At 36.8% G+C, this 22,656-nt stretch overlaps 1 protein-coding gene across 4 annotated transcripts in view; it reads right to left on the bottom strand.

The window, feature by feature from the left end:
* Positions 1–1,108: 1,108 nt before the first annotated feature.
* plekhm3 (pleckstrin homology domain containing, family M, member 3) overlaps positions 1,109–22,656 on the bottom strand; it is a 53,865-nt gene continuing 32,317 nt past the window's right edge. For 3 of the 4 annotated variants that reach the window (XM_051119384.1, XM_051119382.1, XM_051119385.1), the window contains exons 6-8: positions 18,186–18,249; positions 9,191–9,348; positions 1,109–3,992 (exon numbers count right to left, since the gene is read on the bottom strand). In XM_051119384.1, the coding sequence (XP_050975341.1) occupies positions 3,821–3,992; positions 9,191–9,348; positions 18,186–18,249 (394 nt within the window). In that variant the 3' untranslated portion in view covers positions 1,109–3,820. The remainder of the gene's footprint in view (positions 3,993–9,190; positions 9,349–18,185; positions 18,250–22,656) is intronic. The other variant, XR_007828440.1, reaches the window with a different exon arrangement.

The raw sequence follows: 22,656 nt of genomic DNA, 5'->3' as shown, positions 1-22,656 counted from the left end.
AGCGGACCATCCTTACGGCTGAGCTCTGGATAGATTGGACAAATATTTAAAATGCCTTGAAGATGAAGAAAATACCTCCATGGTAACAGTTCTCAATAGAATCATGATATCACTAGACTGAATTTCAAATGTTTATACGTCGGTACCACAGTGCAAAAAATTAGAAGCCTCATGCTGTGGTCTCTAACAGGTCCAGTGGTTATTGGGACAACTCCAGACAGAACCAGATACAAGCGTGTGGTTTTTAATTTGGGATTAGCTCATGAGTCAGTGCTTGGACCCACTCCGGTGCGCCTGGACCCAAAAGAGAACACCACAACCACAGCCACGGCCATGATGCATTTGTTCCACTGCTTCCACCTTGGATTCCGACCAAAAAAAAAATTATCCGAGAAGAATTGAAATTGCTTAGCAAAATCCTAAAATCAAATCAGATGATGCCATCACAAAAGAGCAGAATGTGTTAAGCAATTTATTTTATTGGCAACAGTGGTAAAAAAAAAAAAAAAAAAAAAAAAAAAAAGGAAAGGAAAGGAAAAGAAAAGAAGAGGAAAAACTGGAAGAAACCCGCACCAGTACTGAAACACAAATATTTGTAGTTGCATAAGAGGTTGTCTGTAATGAAGAGTTTGCAGAATACAAGAAAGCAAAGGGAAAACCCAGAAACTGATACAGAAATTACAGTGAAGAATATAAATACAATAAATAGTTCTGAAACAAAACCGATATGTAAATATACAACATGAGGGCAAAAAAAAGAAACTTCCATTACATCATTACAGCAAATATGAAAATTAAAGACCGATTTGGTGTACTGAAAGAAAAGATATTCACCAAAAAACACAACCACTGAGTTCCCTTTTTGTTCGTCGCTCCATGACCATTATTCAGTGTTAAGAATCCCTGATTTTAAAGAACAGTGCGAATAATGTAACATGACACACAAAACTTTCAAAGCAAACCAATTGCAAATACACCATTTTATAGTATCAAGTAAAACATGGTGCATTTACCTCAATTCAAGCTTAAAATGGTAAAATGACGAGCTCTCATACACTGTAAAAGTTGTTTCAACTTAAAAAAAGTAAGTGTTCATGCTGCCTTAATATTTTACGTTTAGTCAACATGAAATGTTAAGTTGTACTACATGAAAACGTGGATATTTGAGTTGAGTAAACTTAAAATTTTAAAACAGCACAAAGACTTTAAGTAGTTTTTTTTTTTTACAGTGTATCGGAAAACCAACGCTATCTCACAACCAATTCGTACATACATTTCAAAAAAGTGGCCAATCTGTATGAATTCGTACGACCTCACACGTACAATTTTGTATGGTTTGTCTACACCCCAATTCTAATGAATTTATACGAATTTACAAATTCGTACAAGTGAGGTCTTACGAATTCATATGAATTAGCCACCTCGTCATATAAATACGAATTGCCATAAGATCAGGTTGGAAAAAACAAGAAATCGCCAGATTCCGGGGAGAATCCTTTTTTTTTTAATTATTAATAAGGTAAGTAAGGTCTTCGCATCAAAAAACGAAAACACCAAGTGATTATATTACGATATATTCTATAGCCTGATATTCTGGTTAGACTAATAAATACTGAAACTTTTTCGAGTGACTATAGCTTGCTAATCGAAGAACATCAACAGGCTGATGCATTGGCTTTTAATTTAAGGCAGGCAAAAAGACACATATTCAATAAATACAACCAAATGTTCTGAACAACTATCATAATCATCCATCCATCCATCTACATTTTCCTCACACACATACTAACCATACGTAAACTAAGACTGAATCTCATTTCGAAGTAAACTTCTTGGTGCAAACATAAGCTCAATGAAATTAAAGAGTTCACCCAAAAAAGAAAATTCTGTTATTAATTACACTCCCTCATATCGTTTTAAACCTGTAAGACCTTCATTCATATTTGGAACACAAATTAAGATGTTTTTGATTTTTGCGAACAAAACGTATTGTTGAAGCTTCGTAAAATTATGGTTGAACTATTGATGTCACATCGACTATTTTGTTGATGCTCTTGGTACCTTTCTGGAACTTGACTGTGGAAGGACTCTTGCTGTTTATGGAGGGTCAGAAACCTTTCGTATTTCATCAAAAATATCTTAATTTGTGTTCCAAAGATGAACGAAGATCTTACGGGTTTGGAACGACATAAGGCTGAGTAATTAATGACAGAATTTTCATTTTTGGGTGAACTATCCCTTTAACACATTTCCTCATAAAACAAAATTTAACATGGTAGCAAATGATATGTAAGTTGACCTAGTCCCATCTCAAAGAGTTCAATAAGTGACGCTGTCGGCCAGTAACAAACTAAATCTCAGCAGACGGTTTCTCGTAGTTTCAAACATCAAGCGTACAGCTCCAGCCAGAACTTTTCAGGTCCAGTATAACCAGTAACAGTTTTTTTGAATGTGCAGGTAGTTTTTGATGCGTTTTATAATGTGATTTATATCTGAAGCTTCTGTTTGCTGGTGAGGTGTCCAGGAAGAGATGCCTGCTGCTATTTTCTGTACGCTTATAGAAGGGAAAACAACTGAAGAACAAAAGAAAATGTGAGAACAGCGATACTCGGGATTCATCAAACATCTTAAAATGTCAGTCAGCTTGCTACGTTTACAACAGGGGTTTTCTAGTAAAAAAAAAAAAAATAAAAAGTCATTTTTTGTGTCCATATCGTCCAACTGGAGAAAGACCGGTCTGGCCGAAGAATGGGAAGTCAAATAAGGCAGCGAAAGCAAAAGAAGTGACTTTATTGCCAATGCTAAGTTCAAGTAGCAAGAAAACGCAGTATGAACGTAGAGAGGCAGCGAGGATCCAAAGCAGAGGTTGGACGGACATGAATTATGAGCTTGTCCACGGCGGGTTCGCTTTACGTTTCTTGTTAAAAAGACGCATGAATGCTAAACAAAGCCCTGGAACTCTAGACTGTAATTTCAGGGCTTGGTGGCCCAGGGTAGTTTGTAATCATAGACCAGGCGGTTAGCAAGAACAACGTGGTTCAGCTGCTTATAGGCAGTGCCATTGAGTGTTGATAAACAGTCAAACTTTTTAAACTCCATCTGGGCGGGACGAGACACCATCTTTCTTCACAGTACACCCCCAACTCAAACCATCGGACATGGCAACATGCTTTGAGTAAAAGTGCAACGAACACAGAAATGTAGCGACAAATCATAAATGTAGTGCAAAAATGCAAACGTGAAACAGAAAAGCTATTTTTGTTCTAAGGATGTTTATCTTCATGTTCAGCCTTGCTTGAGATCAAGGGTCTTGGGCATTGTAGGTTAACTACGGCGTGGAGGGAAACGGAACGGAGAGGCCAGACTGACCTCTTGCAGCGTTCATTTTCACTGAACCATTAATGGATTAGAAGCTCTATTTGTGTCCAGAAATTGGTTTGAATCATCGCTCTTGGATTGTGAGTCTGCCAGAAAGTGCATTATTTTACATCTGTCAGTGAGAGTGTGTTTATGTGCAAGTGTGTGAGCGTACTTTGCCTGTATTTGTCGGTTGGCCCTGGCTGTTATTTGGTAGATGAAAGGGAAGGGTAAATTGGTATCATTATGAAGCCTCTGCTCTTCGGGAGCTGGATTATTGTCTCTGTGCCCATCTCTCTCAGGTGAGGGAGAAGGTAAAAAAAACAAAACAAAAACGCCTCTGTTTCTCGGTTTTCACGGAGCACTTCCAACCGAGGGAGCACGGAATCTTGTCCTTGTCAGATACGGCAACACTTGGACTTCGTTAGTGCAGTGTGCTCAGCACAGCTCTCAGTAAACCGGCTCAGGTGTCCAGCTCGAAGCAGTCCAGCACCTCATCATCCGGGCTGTCGTGAGGGCCGTGCCTCTTCCAGAACGACGCCGGCTTCTTGTGTAGTTCTCTGCGCACACATCGAGGGCACGGCTGGGCTCGCATACGGCACTCGGCATGGAAGACGGCACCGCAGCCCTCGCACCTGCATAGAAGAGAACCGATGGTTGATCTAAACATTCACTGACACTCAAAACAGTGCTGTGGAAAAGTCTACCCCTCTAAATTTCCCCATCTGGTGAATTAAGTTAATTGTAATCAGTGGTTAATTAAAAAATTTCCTTACTAAATGAGGAGCTTAAAATGTATACAAATGTATAATTTTTTTTTTTTTTTTTTTTTTTTTTTTTTTTTGGCTCAAGAAGGATCACTTTCATGCAATTATGAGTTTTGGCAAATTATGCAAAACCCTGGACCACAAAACCAGTCATACTGTAAGTAGCATGGGTATATTTGCAGCAATGGCCAATACATTGTATGGGTCAAAATTATAGATTTTTCTTTTATGTCAAAAATCATTAGGATATTAAGTAAAGATCATGTTCCATGAAGATATTTTGTAAATTTCCTAGCGTAAATATATCCAAAATTTTTGATTAGTAAGATGAAATGCTAAGAACTTCATTTGGACAACTTTAAAGGTGATTTTCTCAATATTTATATTTTTTTGCACCCTCAGATTCTAGATCTTCAAATAGTTGTATCTCAGCCAAATCTTGACCTATTCTAACAAACCATACATCAATGGAAAGCTTATTTATTCAGTATAAATATGAAGTATAAATCTCAATTTAAAAAAAAATTGAGCCTTATGACTGGTTTTGTGGTCCAGGATTACATATAACCAGTACATTTTTTTTATGTTCGAAAGAATTGTCTCATTTGCGCACTGCATTTATTTGCTCAAAATACAGTAAAAGCAGCAACACTGCTAAATATTTTTACAATTTAAAATTACATTACACTACATTACATTACATTATATTATATTATATAATATAATTGCAATTTCTAATATTGGTTTTTAATTTATTTATAAATTTGTTTTTTATTTTAATATACTTTAAAACTTTTACTTATTTCTGTCACACAGTGCTGAATTTTCATCATTGAATACAACGTTGCTTAATATTTTTTGGAACCTGTGATACTTTTTTCTGTTTCTCTGATGCATAAAAAAATTAAAAGAACAGCATTTATTCAAAATAGAAGTCTTTACTATCACTTTTTATCCATTTAACATCCTTGCTGAACAAAAATATTTCTTAAGGAAAAAAAAAAAAAAAAAAAAAAATGTGCTGACCCCAAACTTTTGAATAGTAATGTATACTGTAACACAAAAATTTATATTTTGAATAAACACTGTACTTGTTAACTTTTTATTCATCAAAGAATCTTGGAAAAAAATATCACATTTCCAAAAAAATATTAAGCAGCACAACGGTTTCCATTGTTGATTGATCACCAGCATATTAGAATGATTTCTGAAGGATCATTTGGCACTGAAGACTGGAGTAATAGTGATGAAAATTCAGCTTTGCATCACAGGAATAAATTACATTTTTAAGTATATTAAAATAGAAAACTCTTATTTTAAATTGCAATAATATTTCATAAAATTATTTTTTTTTTCTGTATTTTTGATCGAATAAATGCAGCCTTGATGAGCATTAAAAAAAATCGTACTGGTCCCAAACTTTTGAACAGCACTATATATATATATATGCGGGCTAAAAAAAGTTCCCAGTCTATATAAAACTTCTTCTTTACTAGAACATTTAGGAGCTCAGTCCTCTAAAGAGCAACGACTTCTTTGGGTGCACCATCATGGGCGGTAGTAGCCCAGTGGTTAAAGTTTTTGGGCTGCCAAGCCAAGGCTGAAACCCAAGATCACTGTTGGCCAAGAAGTTGTGCCATCCTAACCAGAAGTACAACTGGTGGTCTATTCCTGAAAACGGTCTACACTTCGTACAAAAGCATCAGAAAAGCCTTGTTTTTGATTACAATTTAAAAAACTCTTAATATGACTTCCTCTTTATAGTGACCTATCAGTTAAACAAACGACTAGAACTGAAAACGTCTTACAATCTGAAGCACGCCCAACATGAATAAAACCTAAAGCATGCTAACAAGATAATACTAGCTGACAGGATGTCTATTTTAAATCAGTCACTATAAATAAATAATTCTTTCCAACAGTAAGGATCCAAAGCCATACGGGCTATGGTTTACTTGCTCATCAGAGAGGTGTGGTGGTGGTTTGTGGAATTTATGGATTTACGGTGGGGTGTGGAGACACCTTCTGCTCTTATGACCACACGCTTGTGCCCTATCGAGCATGTACTGTTACAGATACAACATGAAGTGCACACAAACACACCCATAACATTCTGGAAAAACTAAACAATGAAGCAGTTAGTACAACACCTGGATCTAGCTGTACTAACAAACACGCTCAAACTGCCCAAACAGACCTGAATGGACAGTGAATCAGTAACTACTAACAGTAATACAGCAATTAGATTTATATAAGTACATGTTCATTCTCTTCATGCATTCAGTCCTTTGCTCACATGTGCATATGTAATATTCATATGTAATAAGATAAAATTTCACAAAATGTAGGACTTTAACTGTAGCAGTCCTAACCAATCTTTGAGGCTTTATCAGTGTTGCCGTGTGAGTAGCTATGTTTAAACAGCAGCATTTGTTCTGGGAACTGCACTCCACTTCGCTGGAGAGTCTGAGAGATTCTAGTCACACTGATGGTATGAAGACCAGAGAGTGGTTTATCAGCTGCAGGCCATAAGCGGACAACACGCAGCATGCTGAAAAAAGCTGAGACGCTCCAGGGATTAACTGTCCCCTTACACAGGGTGGCCTATCACTGCATCATCACACCTCAATCTACCGCCCGCTGGGTGTGACTAACATGAGACAGGGGCTGGACAATCATCAGCAATGAGCTGCGGACCATTTGACAGACAGCTGGCTCTTACGGTGTACAGAGCTGTGGGATTACCAATACCATCATCATCATTATCATCATTGGTGAAGGAAATCTTTCATGTATAAACTACACCTGTGGTTTCTCTGCTAGGACACCTGTCCTGGAGGGAAACTGACTTCATACATCCACTAAAAAATAATTGCAAAATTGACTCAGAAAGTGAAGTTACTTGTACTTAGGTCATTGTAGCATCTCTGCTTTCATAGACTTTAAAGGAGAAGATTCACATATAATGTACTCACCCCATTGTCATCCAAGATGATTATGTCTTTCTTTCTTCAGTCGTACAGAAGTTATATTTTTTGAGGAAAACATTTCTGCATTTTTCTCCATATAATGGACTGGTATGGTGTCCCGATTTTGAACTTCCAAAATGTAGCTTAAATGCGGCTTCAAACGATCGCAAATGCGGTTGTAAACAATCCCAGTCGAGAAAGAAGGGTCTTATCTAGCGAAACGATCGGTTATTTTCATTAAAAATGTACAATTTAAATACTTTTTAATCTCAAACACTCATCTTGTCTCGCTTTCTCCGAACTCTGTGTATTCTGGCTCAAGACAGTTAGGGTATGTCGAAAAAACCCAATTGTATTTTCTCCCTCAACTTCAAAAATCATTTCAAAATCATCCTACATCGCTGCAGAAGTTCCGACTCAGTCTTTGCAAAGTGAACATGCAAAGAAGATCAAACACCCTTAACAAAAAAAAAGGTAAAACAGCGATATAGGACGATTTCGAAGTTAAGGGAGAACATGAGATGGGAGTTTTTCGACATACCCTAACTGTCATGAACTGGAACAAAAACACTCCAGGCAGAGTAAGACAAGACGAGCGTTTGACATTAAAAAGTATATAAATTGTATTATTTTTTATTAAAATAACTGATTGTTACGCTAGATTAGACCCTTCTTTCTCAGCTAGGATCGTTTACAACCGCATTTGGGATTGTTTGAAGCCACATTTAAACCGCATTTTGGAAGTTCAAAATCGGGGCACCATATCAGTCCATTATATAGAGAAAAATGCTGAAATGTTTTCCTCAAAAAACATAATTTTTTTACGACTGGAGAAAGAAAGACACAAACATCTTGGATGACAAGGGGGTGAGTACATTATTTGTAAATTGTTGTTCTGGAAGTGGACTTCTTCTTTAAATGATTAATTTACATCCAGAATAAAAATTTCCTGATAATTTACTCACCCCCATGTCATCCATGATGCTCATGTCTTTCTTTCTTCAGTCGAATAAAAAAATCAAGGCTTTTAAAACTACTGTGTACGACTATGAAAAATATTTAGGAGCACCAGTCGATCAGCATATTTAGGAGCTGACCCGATCAGCATATTTGTGTTTGCGCTGAGGGGAGCTTCAAAGGTTTCTACGTGTTTTTGCAACGTTGAGTAATGACAGATCTCATGAATCCTTTCATAAACAAAGTGTAGAGAGCGATTCATTGTGCAGTGTAGAGAGCTTCGTTGATTATAATGGAACTTTGTGAGATCTGAAATGAGTAACAGCTTTTAAGGGAGTTTGTAAATGAGATATTGATTTTAATACAACAGTTAAATAAACAAGACATTAATATTAAGTGATTTACATTGTTTGACTATAACACTATTGCCTAATTGTGCTCTATTTTGTCTTCAAAAATAGTTTGAAACGAGTCAGAACTGAGCAGCTGCACATCTCCGTTTAAACACAGCGGTGTTTCGTGTATGAATGAACGTGCGTTTTTAAACAAATCTAGAGAGTTATTAATTCAATTTCCCATTCATAAAGACACTCAATTGCTTTATTCCTAAAGGAATCAGCTGTTCGAACAAATCAAATGAATGGATGATTCAGTAATTAAATGCACTCATGCCACCACTGAGTCTTATTAAACATGAAAAGACACCTATAAGCCACTTTTATGATCTTCTGTGGCACCTCTGCTCGCGCCATTTTCGCCAAGCGCCACGAAATCGAATACACCTAATATCTTCTGCTGGACTACGTGCACTAGTTGCATGTATATGTTTTTATTTTCACCACCTGCAAACTCACAAAGAGCTCATAAAAGGAACTTTATCTACTTGTCGCTCCACATTTGACCTCTGCTCATTTCGTTTTGGGTCCTTGTTGCATTCATATTTCATTCAAATCACACCAGAGTTCGTTTGGAAGCGCACCAAGACCCATCTTTTTAGTAGTCTCTGTTTGGTGCGCACCAGGGTTCTGATGGCAGCGTTCACACTTACTCAAATAAACCGCACTAACAAAGCAATTGCATCAGAGTTCATTTTAATAGAACCAAACATGACAAAATTGAAACAGTGGTTACAGGTCTCACCTTTTGGTGGCATTCTCCTGGAAGGGATAGATGACCTGGCCAGTGTGGCAAAGCTCACAGATGAAGCCCTTCTCCCGGCACAGACTACAGCTATAGACATGAGAACTGGCAAACTTGATCACCTTAGAGAGGAAGGGAGCAAGCTTTCCATCTATGACCTGCAAGAAAGAGAACGACATTACAAAAGTTGAATTTAGACATGGGTGATATGACTAAAATATGAGTCACGTTAACTATACATCACAATATGATTGTGATAATACGAACCACTGATGTCACACGGATTACTTTATTGATGTCCTTACTACCTTTCTGGGTCTTGAACATGCCAGTCGCATTGCTGTCTATGCAGGGTCAGAAAGCTCTTGGATTTTATCAAAAATATCTTAATCTGTATTCTGAAGATAAACTAATGATAAGTAATTAATGAAGTAATTTTCATTTTTGGGTGATCTATCTCTTAAAAAAAATGATTGAATGGTTTAAAATAACTTGAACATTTACACTATCACATGCGGATAATCGTGATAAACGCAGTAGTCAAAATCTCTACCAATATACTGCCCACCCCTACAAGACAGAATGTCAAAATTCTGCCGAATGCATTTAAATATGGCAAAATGTGTTAAACAATACGCTACACTTTTGTTTGTGGCAGAAACTAATGCAAATTTACCAAAACAAAAATGCAAAGGAACAGAGGACGTGTAGAACTTTGTGAAAGATGATCATTTGAAGTCTATGGAACTTTCTGTGAACATTTTGCAGGTGCTGATTCTCTGCAGGCCAACCTATAAGCTTTAAACATGCTGAGAAATGGGATGGAAAAACATGGGGGAGGAACCTAGGGAAGTGTAAAACGTGACCCAAGCGATTCAGCTATCAAATGTGGCTTCACCAAATGGGTTCAACAGCTATGAGAGAGGAACAGGTTCAAAATGTCTGTGCAAAAATAAAAAATAAATTCCATTATCAAATAGACAGTAATCCTCCTGTTAACAGTTAATAGTTTATCTGAGAATTTCAGCGACTGGACAAACACTTAAGAACATGCTACAATAGGAGCCAAGTACAAAAAGACATCACATCAGGAATCCACATGAAAACTAATGAATGCTTAGAGAGTGGGGGGTTGGCTATGGCTCGAGGGTGGGGTAATTCCTTTTGGGAGACTGTTTGCAAAAAATAATATGTGAATGCCATTTATCGGCCAGAGTAGTTAAAAATCGGCCTGGTCTTTGAAAGCGGGGCGCTGAAGAAGCCGTATTGTGGGCAGCTGAATGAGACAGGGGAAGGGGCCTAGACCTCCAGTGCATATTCACCAAGGGGGCAGAGACAAGTGGCTACACCTGGCAGCACTGCAGCACACCAATTAAAGGGCCTGCCAGCATTCTTCAGCCCTTCCACAAGGAGCCAGCCAAAGAATGGAGGAGGAGAACAGGGGACAGTGGAGCAGAGACGAGAGCTTGGGAGGGTGGGACGCGAGGGCTCGGGGGGGAAAAGAAAGAATAAAGGAAGGACCACCGCGGTCTCCCACGAACGACGCGCACGCGCACACACATTCGCAGCGTGAACGGGGAGAATGGGTTGAAAAGGGGAAGGTTTGTGTGGGAACAGGGAATCTAGACTCTACAGCCATGGACAAAGTTGCCGGATCATGTTTAGGTACTTAAACTTGGTTGTACATCAAAAAGTGATTATGCACAAATTCTTGCATTTGTGCATAATAACACATTTTAGCGTATGGGAATTAACAATATAAGATTGAAAATAAAATAAAATAAAATAAAATAAAATAAAATAAAATAAAATAAAATGATTTTTTGAAGCAGAAGGCTCCTGTAATTAAAAATGACAAATAAAAATTAGTAAAATAAAAAAAGTTTTATAGCAAATTTTAGATTACATTAAATAAGATTTTTAAATTATATTAAATAGTCAAAAGATTGAAAAAATAGAGATTTTTCTTAATGCCATAACAATCAGCCCCACCATGCTTACAAATTATATTTTTAATATAGTATATAAATATTTTTAGATTATTTAAAGAAGATTTTTAAATTATATTAAATGGTCAAAAGGTAAAAAAAAAAAAAAATTAGAGAGAATTTTTGTCATAACACCCAGCCCTACCATCCTCACAAATAATATTCATAACAAAGTATATAAATATTAAAATTGTATTTAAATTGTATTGAATAGTTAAAAGGTTGAAAAATAGAAAGATATTTTTAATGCCATAACACTCAACCCTACCAAGCTCACAAATATTTATAATAGAGTATACAGTATAAATATTTTTCAATTATATTAAATACGATTTTTAAATTATATTAAATAGTCAAAAGGTTGAAAAACAGAGAGATTTTATGCCATAACACCCAGCCCTACCATGCTCACAAATAATAATAATAATAATAATAATAATAATAATAATCATCTCTAGTTTATTTAAATAAAAGGATATAAAAAAATAAAATTAATATAGAAAAAGAAAAAATAAAACAATAAAATTAGTATCAAATTAAATGCATTTTAAAAATAAAATAATAAAAATTTTCATTATATCCCTTTTTAACATTTCATTATTTATTTTTAGAAAAAAAATCCTCACATTCCACCAAAGCACTGCACAAGGCAGAAAGACTCACACTGCTATAAAGCAGTCACTGTCATTGCCCAATAAACACAGAGGTGATGCTGTTGGCAGGCTTTCTCAGTAGAGGCACCAGGAGAGCCCTTAACCATCCATCCATCAAGTAGCTTTCAGTTCAGATACCCCTGTTTTTCTCTGACCGGGCTGACAGAAGCCTAAAGGCAATACCCTGCCTTTTTCCCATGTGGAGGAGTAATATAGCAAGCCATTAAAGAAACGCTGCAAGCCACCAATCAAAGCAGTGGGGTGAGCACACGCCGTCCTTTGGTAAAGATGATATATGCTCCCCTTGATCAATGCTGGCAGAGGGAGTAATTAAAGATTTAAATAATTTAGCAGGCACGGTGAGTGAAACAGCGAGTACACTTACACCAGGCTTGATGGGGAGGGACAGTGAAGAGCTAGAGGGCTGTTAAAGAGAGTTACTGACAAAGTGGTGAAAGTGTGAATTTATGCATGAACAGCTAGACAGGTTCAACTGATTTAAAAAGAGTTACAGTAATTAAACCTCGGGGAGGTCAGTTGTATAGTAGGATAATGTCACAAAAGATGTCTACTTCAGATAAATGCTGTTCATCTGAACTTTCTATTCATCAAAGAAACCTGAAAAAAAAATTCTACTCATCTGTTTTCAACATAATAATAATAAATATTTTTTGAGCAGCAAATCATAATATTAGAATGATTTCTGAAGCATCATGTGACTATAGTAATGATGCAAAAAAAAAAAAAAAAAAAAAAAAAAAAATCGGCTTTGAAATCACAGGAATAAATTTCATTTTAAATTATATTAAAATAGAAAAGAGTTATTTTTAAATTGCAAAAATATTTCTAAATTTTACTGCTTTGCTGTGCTTTGGATCAAATAAAAGCAGGCTTGGTGAGCAGAAGAGACTTCTTTAAAAAAAAAAACATTATTTTTCAAAAATTTTTCACTGGTAGTGTACATAAAAAGTTATACTTATATAAGAATAATAACAATTAAACCTGGAAATGTATTTACATTTTTACACCATATCAACAACAATGGCTATATTCATGGCAACATAAACAGTATAGTTTCAACACATCATTTAAAATAATATAAAATTTTCTTAAGAAGCAATCACTATACAAAATTATTCCGGGAGTGAACTTTAAAAAAAAAACTAAAGTGTAAAAATTTAGTGAAGTGAGTCAAAATCAATTAAAATTGGACATTCTATTAAAATTTTACACTCTTACACAAGTCACAAACTGGTTTCTTTCCCCTTTTTAATAAATATAAATGAGTGAGTCTTGAATGTTCAGTTCAACATCTTTTATATACAACCTGGTCATATCTATTTTAAAAATAGTAATTACTCCTTTCATTTACTACTGGATTTGCCTCATATAGTTTGTTAAATATGCGTTCACTGCATTCCAATTGCCATTTAATATTTTAAACCTGGAAATAAATGTAGCAAAAACATTATAATAATGTAAAACAAGAAATATTACTCATTAAACAAGTATGTTTAAAAACAATTATGGGAAATAATTGGCTCATCTCAAATCAAGTTTGAGAACATGATCATGTCTCCCTTTTGTGTCAGTAAGAACCTTAGCTGCACGTTTGTGTAAAACCTCCACACAAACTTGCAGCTGGAGTGCTTATCAAAACAAAAAAAAGAGATACATCAAACGCTACAACATTCTGAAACTCATTTTTGATGAGCTTCAGAATAAACACATGCATCAAAGTCAAGTAGCTCACTAAAAACAGCATCTTTAGCTATTGCGGGGGCCATGGGTGACGTCTGCCAAATCAACTCCCCCCAAATCCCCCACCTTTTGCTCCTGTCTTGCATGTGCTTTGTCGTTAGCAGCTTAATCCCCTAAAACCACAGTTTAGCGCCTACTTCTTCATCCCCTCCTCAGCCCTGGCCCTAATGTCCTCGCCCGCTCCATTAAACGGCAGAGAAAGGGCCCAGATTAGACAGATAAAAAGAGTGTGAGCTCTGTTTGGATAACACCCTCCCTGCCAGGGCCTCGCAAAACAGGATTACAACCAGCGTGTGCGAGGAAGTGAGAGAGTGTCAACCTACCAGGGTATCGAGTGGGCATGAGAGAAACGGCATGACGTTTCATCATATATGTGGACCATGTGAACGTATTGGTCACGGTAGACCAGAGACCAGAGAAGCATGATGGTTTTTGCATACAGTAAACATTGAAATATGATGTTTCTCTTGGTAAGGAAGAACATCAGATTCAGATATGCAACTTTCGAAGACCTGAATGTTGTCACTTGAGCTCAGTGAAGTGCATACTGTTGGCAAGACCAACGCTGTTGTCTTCGATGCAACACATACAATTAGCATTGCACTTGTGCAATTGGTAAACTCTTCCTACTCTTCCAGTGGGGATATCAAACAAAAGACAGAGGACAAACAAAGCTGGCTTCTGGGCAAGTCTTACGCAAACAAATATGGCCAACGGGGTCATTTTTGGAAAAAAAAAGAAGACTGTTTAAAACTCTGTGCTAATTGTTTGAACTAAATGGAGAGAGCATTTGGTTTTAGACTATAGTGTTTGGAGTCTTGCTGGAGATAGTTCAGCATTCAGTGACCTCGACACGGAGGGCGAACATTCCAGAGCTGCGGAGGAACCGGCATTAAGTAGCAACACTAAAAGAAAATGGCTCCTTAATAAAGTAAGCCAATTAAGAAGCTGAAAGAGAAAGTAATGTGACGTGAATGGGAAATGCCTCAAATTTGGGCCTTACACAGGCAGTGGGGGAGAGAGAGCATAAAGGCCTTGTGGCGAATGCCATGAATTGGAAGCACAAGAGGGGACAAAGTACTGACAGTACAGACAGCATTTAAGAACCACAGAGAACCATGCCATTTCACTTCAAAGATGCACGTACGAGACAAAGTGTTGTGACAAAGATAACTAGTTCAAAAACAGAATACAACAGAAACAATATTGTGCATTTTTAATGAGTATTATGACACCCAGACTGTGTTTGTAACACTGTACTCTGTTTTAAGGCCCGCAGACTCAATGCTGAGTTTATCGGAGCCCTATCGGAGTTTTGTATATATATATATATATATATATATATAAAAAAAAACACTGATTTGTTTTATACAATCATATATATAAACCGAATGAATTAATTGAAGTACTTAAAAATAATTAAAAATAAGTACATTTACTATAAATTTTTCGAAATAAAATAAAAAAGACAAGCTGTAACTGACATGTAGAATGTAAAAGACATGTGAAAAAAGGTCAGAGAGGTAGTGTCAGGCAATGGGATGTTGGGGAAGAATAGAACGGAATGGAAGCAGAGGCAGGACTGTCACGCTTTGTTTTTCTGCCTGTTGCTCCTGAATGGCAGTAATTAGTTAGCTGGGTGGGGGGAACATGGGGTGGAGAGGGACTCCAGCCTCCCACCAGGAGACAGAAGGGAGAGGGGATGTGGGACAGGAGAATAGATGTTCTGAGAGCAACAGAAAAATAAGGGCAAGGGTCATTCCTAAGAAACAGAAGAGTGACAAAAATACAGGCACAATTACAGCGGGCTAAGGAGAAGGGCGGGGGCACTCCTGATTTTAAAAAAAAAAAAAAAAAAAAAAAAAAAAAAGGACAATTATCTGCCAATGGGCTCAGAGAAATCAATTTAAATCAAAGATGTCATGTTATTGACAGATGCTTGAACTTATTTTAAAGCATACAGTCACCTAATTTCTCAAAACTCAATTCATATATTAACTCCACATCTCAAGAAATGGCATCTTAATATAAAAGTTGCTTCAATATTTGTACTGGAAAGCAAAACAAAAACACTGACAAAAATATTGTTTTGCAGTGCATGCAACATTTAATGCCATGACTATGAATTTAAGACCTTTTTTATGGGATAGTTCACCCAAAAATGAAAATTCTAAGTCATTATTTACTCACCCTTATGTCGTTCCAAACCTGTAGGACCTTTGTTGCCGAAGTTATTTTTGATGAAATCCAAGAGCTTTCTGATCCTGCATAGACAGCAATGCAACTGAAATTGCATTTTATAGCCCAAAAAGATAGTAAAGACATCGTTAAAATAGTCCATGTGACATCAGTGACTCAACATTAATTTTATGAGGCTATGAGAACACTTTTTGTGTGCAAAGAAAACAAAAATAATAACTTTATTCAACAATTTATTTTCTTCTGTGTCAGTCTCCACCGTGTGTTCACAAGAGAACCATGATTCATGTGTTTGCATTCCTCTGCTTGCAAACAAAGTGCAGCACGTCTGGGTTCATGTCAGAAAGCTGGATGTGTTGTGCTTTTGTGAATCTGCGTCGAAGACTGACAGGGAAGAGAAGAAATTGTTGAATAAAGTCATTATCGTTGTTTTCTTTGCACAGAAAAAGTATTCTCGTAGCTTCATAAAATTAAGGTTGAACCGCCGATGTCACATGGACTATTTTAATCGATGTCCTTACTACCTTTCTGGGCCATAAAACGTTTCAGTTGCATTGTTGTCTATGCAAGGTCAAAAACTTCTTAATTTGTGTTCTGAGGATGAACGAAGGTCTTACGGGTTTGGAACAACATGAGGGTGAGTAAATAATGACAGAATTTTCATTTTTGGGTGAACTATCCCTTTAAAGCCATAATCTGTGGAAGGGAAAAATGAAGACTTTGTAAGATCTTTTTAAGACCTGCAGAAACCCTGTTAACCACATTACAGATGGATTTACAACGCTAAGTGAAAAGCAGGAGGTTAATGTGTCATTGACACTGAGGCTGCACATAGATCTACTGTGACTCTCTGAACGTCAGGGTTGTGAGAGGAAGGGTGTGAAAAACACAGTTCACTCTCACAGCCTCTCAACTCCCACTGCCAGATGACACTGAACAGACACTCCACATGGCGATGATGTGTGCTACAGGTGTGTGTCTGTGTGTGTGAATGCGATGAAGTCTTTTATCAGAATCAGGTGGGACGAGGAGGAATGTGAACATACAGTGGCCCAGAAAAGGATCATTAGCCACACAAAAATGTATGAATGTTATGGCTGTCAAAAGCACAAAATAAAATGTAAAAAAAAAGAAAAACATTTATTTTGTTTTAAATGACAAAGCAACACAACTGTTATTGAAAACAGTGCTACAAGGAATAGTTCACTTACAGAATAAAAACATGTCATCCAAGATGTTTATGTCTCTCTTTATTCAGTCGCAAAGAAACAATTTTTTTTTTTTTTTTTTTTTATGGATAACATGCCAGGATTTTTCTCCATATAGTGAACTTAAACACTGGCCAATGGTTGCAAAATGAGGGGTAATTTTCTAAAAACAAATTTAAAAACTCTATATACTTTTTAACTAAATGCTCGTCTTGCACTAGCTCTGTGATGCGTGTCTATGACTTCAGATTTTTATTACTATTATTTTTTTTTAGAAAATGAACAGTAATTTTGCTAGACAAGACCTATATTCCTCAGCTGGGATCATGCAGAGCCCTTTTAAGGCTGCACTGAAACTAAAATTTGGACCACTATATGGAGAAAAAAACTAGAATGTTTTCCTCACAAAAACTTCATTTCTTTGCAACTGGAGAAAGAAAGACATGTCATCTTGATGACATGGGGGTGAGTAAATTATCAGGAAATTTGTATTTTGGAAGTGAACTAAACCTTTATGCTTGTGGAAACCATGACACCTTCTTGGGTTATTTGTTACCTTTTTACTGATCAATTTTTTGCATTCTTGCTGAAAGAAATTATTTATTTCAAAAGAAAATAATAGAAAAACCTTTGGTATGATAGCATACACTTTTAATTTGATCATATTCATAGTTAGAGTGATGAATATATGTGGTTACTATGCTAGGATGCCTATGTGATGTGAAATTAACAAGAACTGAAACAATGGAGGTTACTGGACTGTGACAGCTGGTCTGAGGTAAGATGCTCATGTCAATCAACTATTGTGGGAGTGACCTCTGTCAGTGTGACAGGCTTCTGAGAATGGCTCAATTTGAAAAAGAGGATATTATTTTTACAGATTAATTAAAAACCACTGCATGGATTTTTATCATTATAGCGTAGATTTGTACATACACTGCCAACACACATTAATGTTCAAACAACATGAAAAAGTGAACTTTGCATCCGATGACCCCTTAAAAAAAATTTGCGCACTCTCAGCTCAGATGGTAAAACATTTTACAGCATTTCCTCTATTTAGCAGAATTTCATAGATTTCCCACATTGCATGAAATAAGCATAAAAAAGATGCTGTGTGAGAGCGTACTTACTTGTGAAGGTGTATAAAGAAATACTGAAATGGACAGAAAAGATATTGAACTACCTGCTGCAGGTCTGCCAGTGAGTAGAGGTGCACATGCTGTAGCAGGTATTCTCTCGGAAAGATCCTGCAAAAACAGCATGAAAAATCACATTAGCACGAAAAGCATATGAATATTACCTCAAGTCATAAGTAAGCCCGCACATATCTGTAAAAAAAAATAACCGCATTAGCCTGCACACATATACACAGAGATCCATTTCAGGTGGAACGCTAGTATCCCGTCATCCCAGCTCTGTAACCATGACAACATGGGTCCAAATTGCTTGGAAATAGGGGTTAATTCAATTGAATTGGAAAAAGGCTGTAAAATAGGCATTTAAAAGCACTACCCCTTATTATGGGTGAAGTGGGGCGGCTCTGTCTCTCTCTCTCCATCTGGCTAGCTATTATGGCCCTCTTCACCTCTCTCCTCCCATGAGCCTACACTCGCTCTTTCCCTCTCTCATTCACCCACGCCTGCTCTCACATTACAAACTCAAGGGCCCACAGAATTATCCAGAAAAGAGGGGACGGGTAAAGCAACAGGCATCCTGTGAGATGAGGAGAAAGAGAGGATATGCAGTTACGAGAAGCAAATGAAATGAAAAACTGGGAGTTATTGATCTCATCTTTTGCCACACCACTAGTTACTCCATAATATCCACTGACAACTAAGCAAACAGAACAGACAAATCCTTCTAATGAAATCATCCTCATTGGAGATGCACAAAATCGATTCATTTATACACAGTGCTGTTGGACACACTATATCTGACTACTTGAACAGGATTCAGTCTTTTTTTTAAACCACAAAAGGCTGGAAAATTGGATCGATTAAGTAGTCTGGCAGTGGAAACCAGTGCATCTTTACTCCTGCCCACTAATAGTTCATCCACTCTGCTTCCTCAGCGGTCCATCATTAGCAGCCCGTCAGACAGATGTTGGCAATTTGAGACAGGCGTACAGGCCACAAACACAGAGACAGGAGAGAGAGAATTTATGGCATTATGACATGGGAGGAAAGTATGCCAGGTAGTTTTGAGCTATAATGGGGCATTTAGGAGTATTATATTATGTATACAAAGTCACATATGATTTAAAACAGTTTGTGTGATGCATGTGGCCCACATGGATGTGTGCCTCGTTGGATATCACCTCAGTTTTCAGCATTGGGGATTGTGGTTGAGCTCCATTTTTCCTCATTCACAGCCATAATCTCATTGCTGGCTGAAGAGAAGCATGGCGGTACTCCAAACAGGCCCATTCACAGCTCGTCCCTCAGGCCTCATTAGGCCAAGCCATCATTACGGCGCTAATCTAAGACTAAACTGAGGCATGGAGGCAGGGGGTGGGATGTTTACTAAGCTGGGGATGAAATCTCTTTTCATTTGTTTATGGAAAGCTTAAGGGTCAATAGACAAGAGTTGTGCAGCAGGTGTCATTAGTACAAACAGAGCTGATGACAGCTGCTTTGTTCAGTGTTTGACGTAAGGGACGTCAAAAATGATACTTTATCAAGAGCTGTCACACATTGTTTAAGGTTTACGAAATATATGCGTTAAAGGATTAGTTCGCTTCCGGAATAAAAATTTCTTGTTAATTTACTCATCTTCCATGTCTCAAAGATGATCATGTCTTTCCTTCTTCAGTTGAAAAGAAATTTTTTGAGGAAAACACTCCAGGATTTTTCTCCATATAGTGGACTTTAATGGGAGCCAACGGGTTGAAGGTCCAAATTGCAGTTTCAATGCAGCTTCAAAAGGCTCTACATGATCCCAGCCAAGGAATAAGTGTCTTTTCTAACGAAATTGCGATGCTCTTCCGTGACTTCACACATTAGGTAATAACGTTAGAAAGGTCACGTGTGGTTTGTTCTTCATCTGTGTATTCCGGTTCAAATCTCCTTTTCTCCTCCAACCTCAAAACCATCTGACATCACTGTTTTACCTTTTTTTGAAAATGGCGTTTGACTTTCTTTGCTTGTTCACTTTGTAAACACTGGGTCGGTACTTCTGCCTACGTCATGCATGACCTTTCCAACGTGACTAAGTAATGCATGAAGTCGAGCATTTGTGGTTAAAAGGTAAACACATTTTTATTTTATTTTATTTTTTTAGAAAATGGCCGATCGATTTGCTACATAAGAGCCTTATTCATTGGAGGGGATCATTTAGAGCCCTTTGAAGCTGCATCAAATTGCAATTTGGACCTTCAACCCATTGATCCCCATTGAAGTCCACTATGTGGAGAAAAATCCTGGAAGTTTCCTAGTTTAACTGCTGAATAAATTACTTGTATAAGTCTTTTTTAGGGAATCAAAATCACCCGGTACAACCAGTGTAGTCCAATTCATTTCCACACAAATAAATCTTAAGAGTCGGTTCTTTTTAGTAAATCAAAATCATACAGTGTGACAAGAGTAGTTTGATTCCTGAACAAATTATTCACATGCAGCGTTGCCAAGTATGCGGTTTTCCCATGGAATTGGGCTACTTTAACACTGTTGCTGCGGGTTGTTTTTCATGTCCGCGGGTTGAAGCAACCCCAATAACGTAACATTTATCCCCTGGAATGCTCATTTTACCAGGGGAACCCCGCCCAAAAATGTGTATTTTACCCCCCAGAACATGGGGGACCCCCCTCAAAACACCATCAGGCTACTTTTGGGCTAGTTTTGAGTAGCAATTGGGTGGGTTCTGTTGTAAAAAACCTGGCAACCCTGCTCACATGATATTTTTTTGAAATTGATTTATTTTGTTAAAGATTTATTTTTGGCGTTTTTGCCTTTTTATTTATAGGACAGTAGTGAGACAGGAAATGAAGTAGGAGAGAGAGGGGGGACGGGATTAGGAAAGGTCCACGAGACAGGATTCGAACACAGGATGCCCAAAGTGCAACAGCGCTGCATGTTGACACAAGGCTATCGGTGCCGACACGTGATTGATTTTTTTTTTTTTTTTTTTGTGAATTCAAAACAATGAACATTGTAGTCAGATTCCTGAACCAATGGTTTTTATGAGTTAGTTCTTTAGTTAGTTCTATAATAAAAAATAAATAAATAATAAAACACAACTTGAAAACAACATTTTTGAAAAAACAGCAGGACGCTATTATTATACTTTCAATACTAGTTAACTTGGGGACACCTAAGGTTCAAGAAGTACTTGAAAAGATGTATTTTGCATTGTTATACCAATGACAGATAAATTATGACTTAAACTAAAAATTATTTGAGATGTTCAAAAATTTGCAATTAATCTTTTTGAGAAAATTACTGCTTTTCATCACATTATATTTTTGATTTAAATTAAATCTGTTCTAGCTGATTTAAACGACAGTACTATGCAAAAATGACAAAGATTTCACTTTTTAAATGTTCCATCCAGTTTAATTTATAAATAAATCGGCAGCTCTTCATTTGTTAAAAAAAAAAGTGTGAAAATTAGGCTTCATTAATCAAAGCACTGTGTAAATCATACTTTGTCTGAAAAAGAATTAAAAGTCAGAGTTTTACTGTCTCTAGTGTTCATTTCAACTGGAAACTGCAGTGATTCGTACATACAAAATTTATACAGAGGCACTTATTTCCAATAAGCCTATGTAGATGTTAAAAATCTGTTTTAAATATATCTATAATCGAAATTTTCTCATAATTTGGCAATGAAATTTAATTTTTCTCCCAAATATTATGTTTAGTATTTATACTATTAAAAAGCACTAAAAGAATCATTAACGGGACAATTAAGGAATCAGAATAGATAAGATGAATTCTAATCAAAATTTTTTTTTAATATAAATTCTTTCAGAATGTTCCAATGTTTACAGATCACACTTAACAGATTTGCAGCCTTAGAAAGGTATGAATGCCTAATAAAGGGTCTGGAAACCACAGAGCTCAAAAGCTTTACATACCCACAAATCTGATATAACAAGTGAGGTATTACTGAACATCTTAGGACGGCTGACAAAGAAAAGATATTGCATTGACAAGATTCCATGGTCTAATGCGCTATCTCCTGTATGACAAGATGAAATCCTAACTTAATCCCTGCAGATGTGTTGTTACGCTGATTTGCCTGCCTTTGTCAAGCTTGTTCATGTCAGGACAGTGTGTGAAAAGAAACCTGGGTCTCCCTGTGTGTTCATTTACTTCTGGTTATGGTGACAGTCTATCTTTCAGCTTTCTATCTCCTCAAGCATAAATTCATCTCTGCTCATGGCAGAGCTCCATGTCTATATCTTTTGTCCTTTCTCAGGGTAAATACATGTAAGTGTTTACAGTGGTGGTAACCAGGCGATATGGGGCTTCTTGTCGAACAAAAGAGCACCAAATCCAGCCACAGTAATCAGAGGGTTGCAAGCACATAAGCAAGGGACTGTATGTTGAATTTGCTCTTTTCTCTCAACCGCCTGTGAATAGGTACTTTTTTACGGTTGAGAAACTATAGGGTATGTGATTGGTCAATACCATATTTAAGTAAACAGACTTCTT

The sequence above is a fragment of the Labeo rohita genome, chromosome 9 (assembly GCF_022985175.1).
Source record: "Labeo rohita strain BAU-BD-2019 chromosome 9, IGBB_LRoh.1.0, whole genome shotgun sequence".
NCBI classification, from domain to species: Eukaryota; Metazoa; Chordata; class Actinopteri; order Cypriniformes; family Cyprinidae; genus Labeo; species Labeo rohita.
This window is presented reverse-complemented; position numbering and strand designations above follow the sequence as displayed.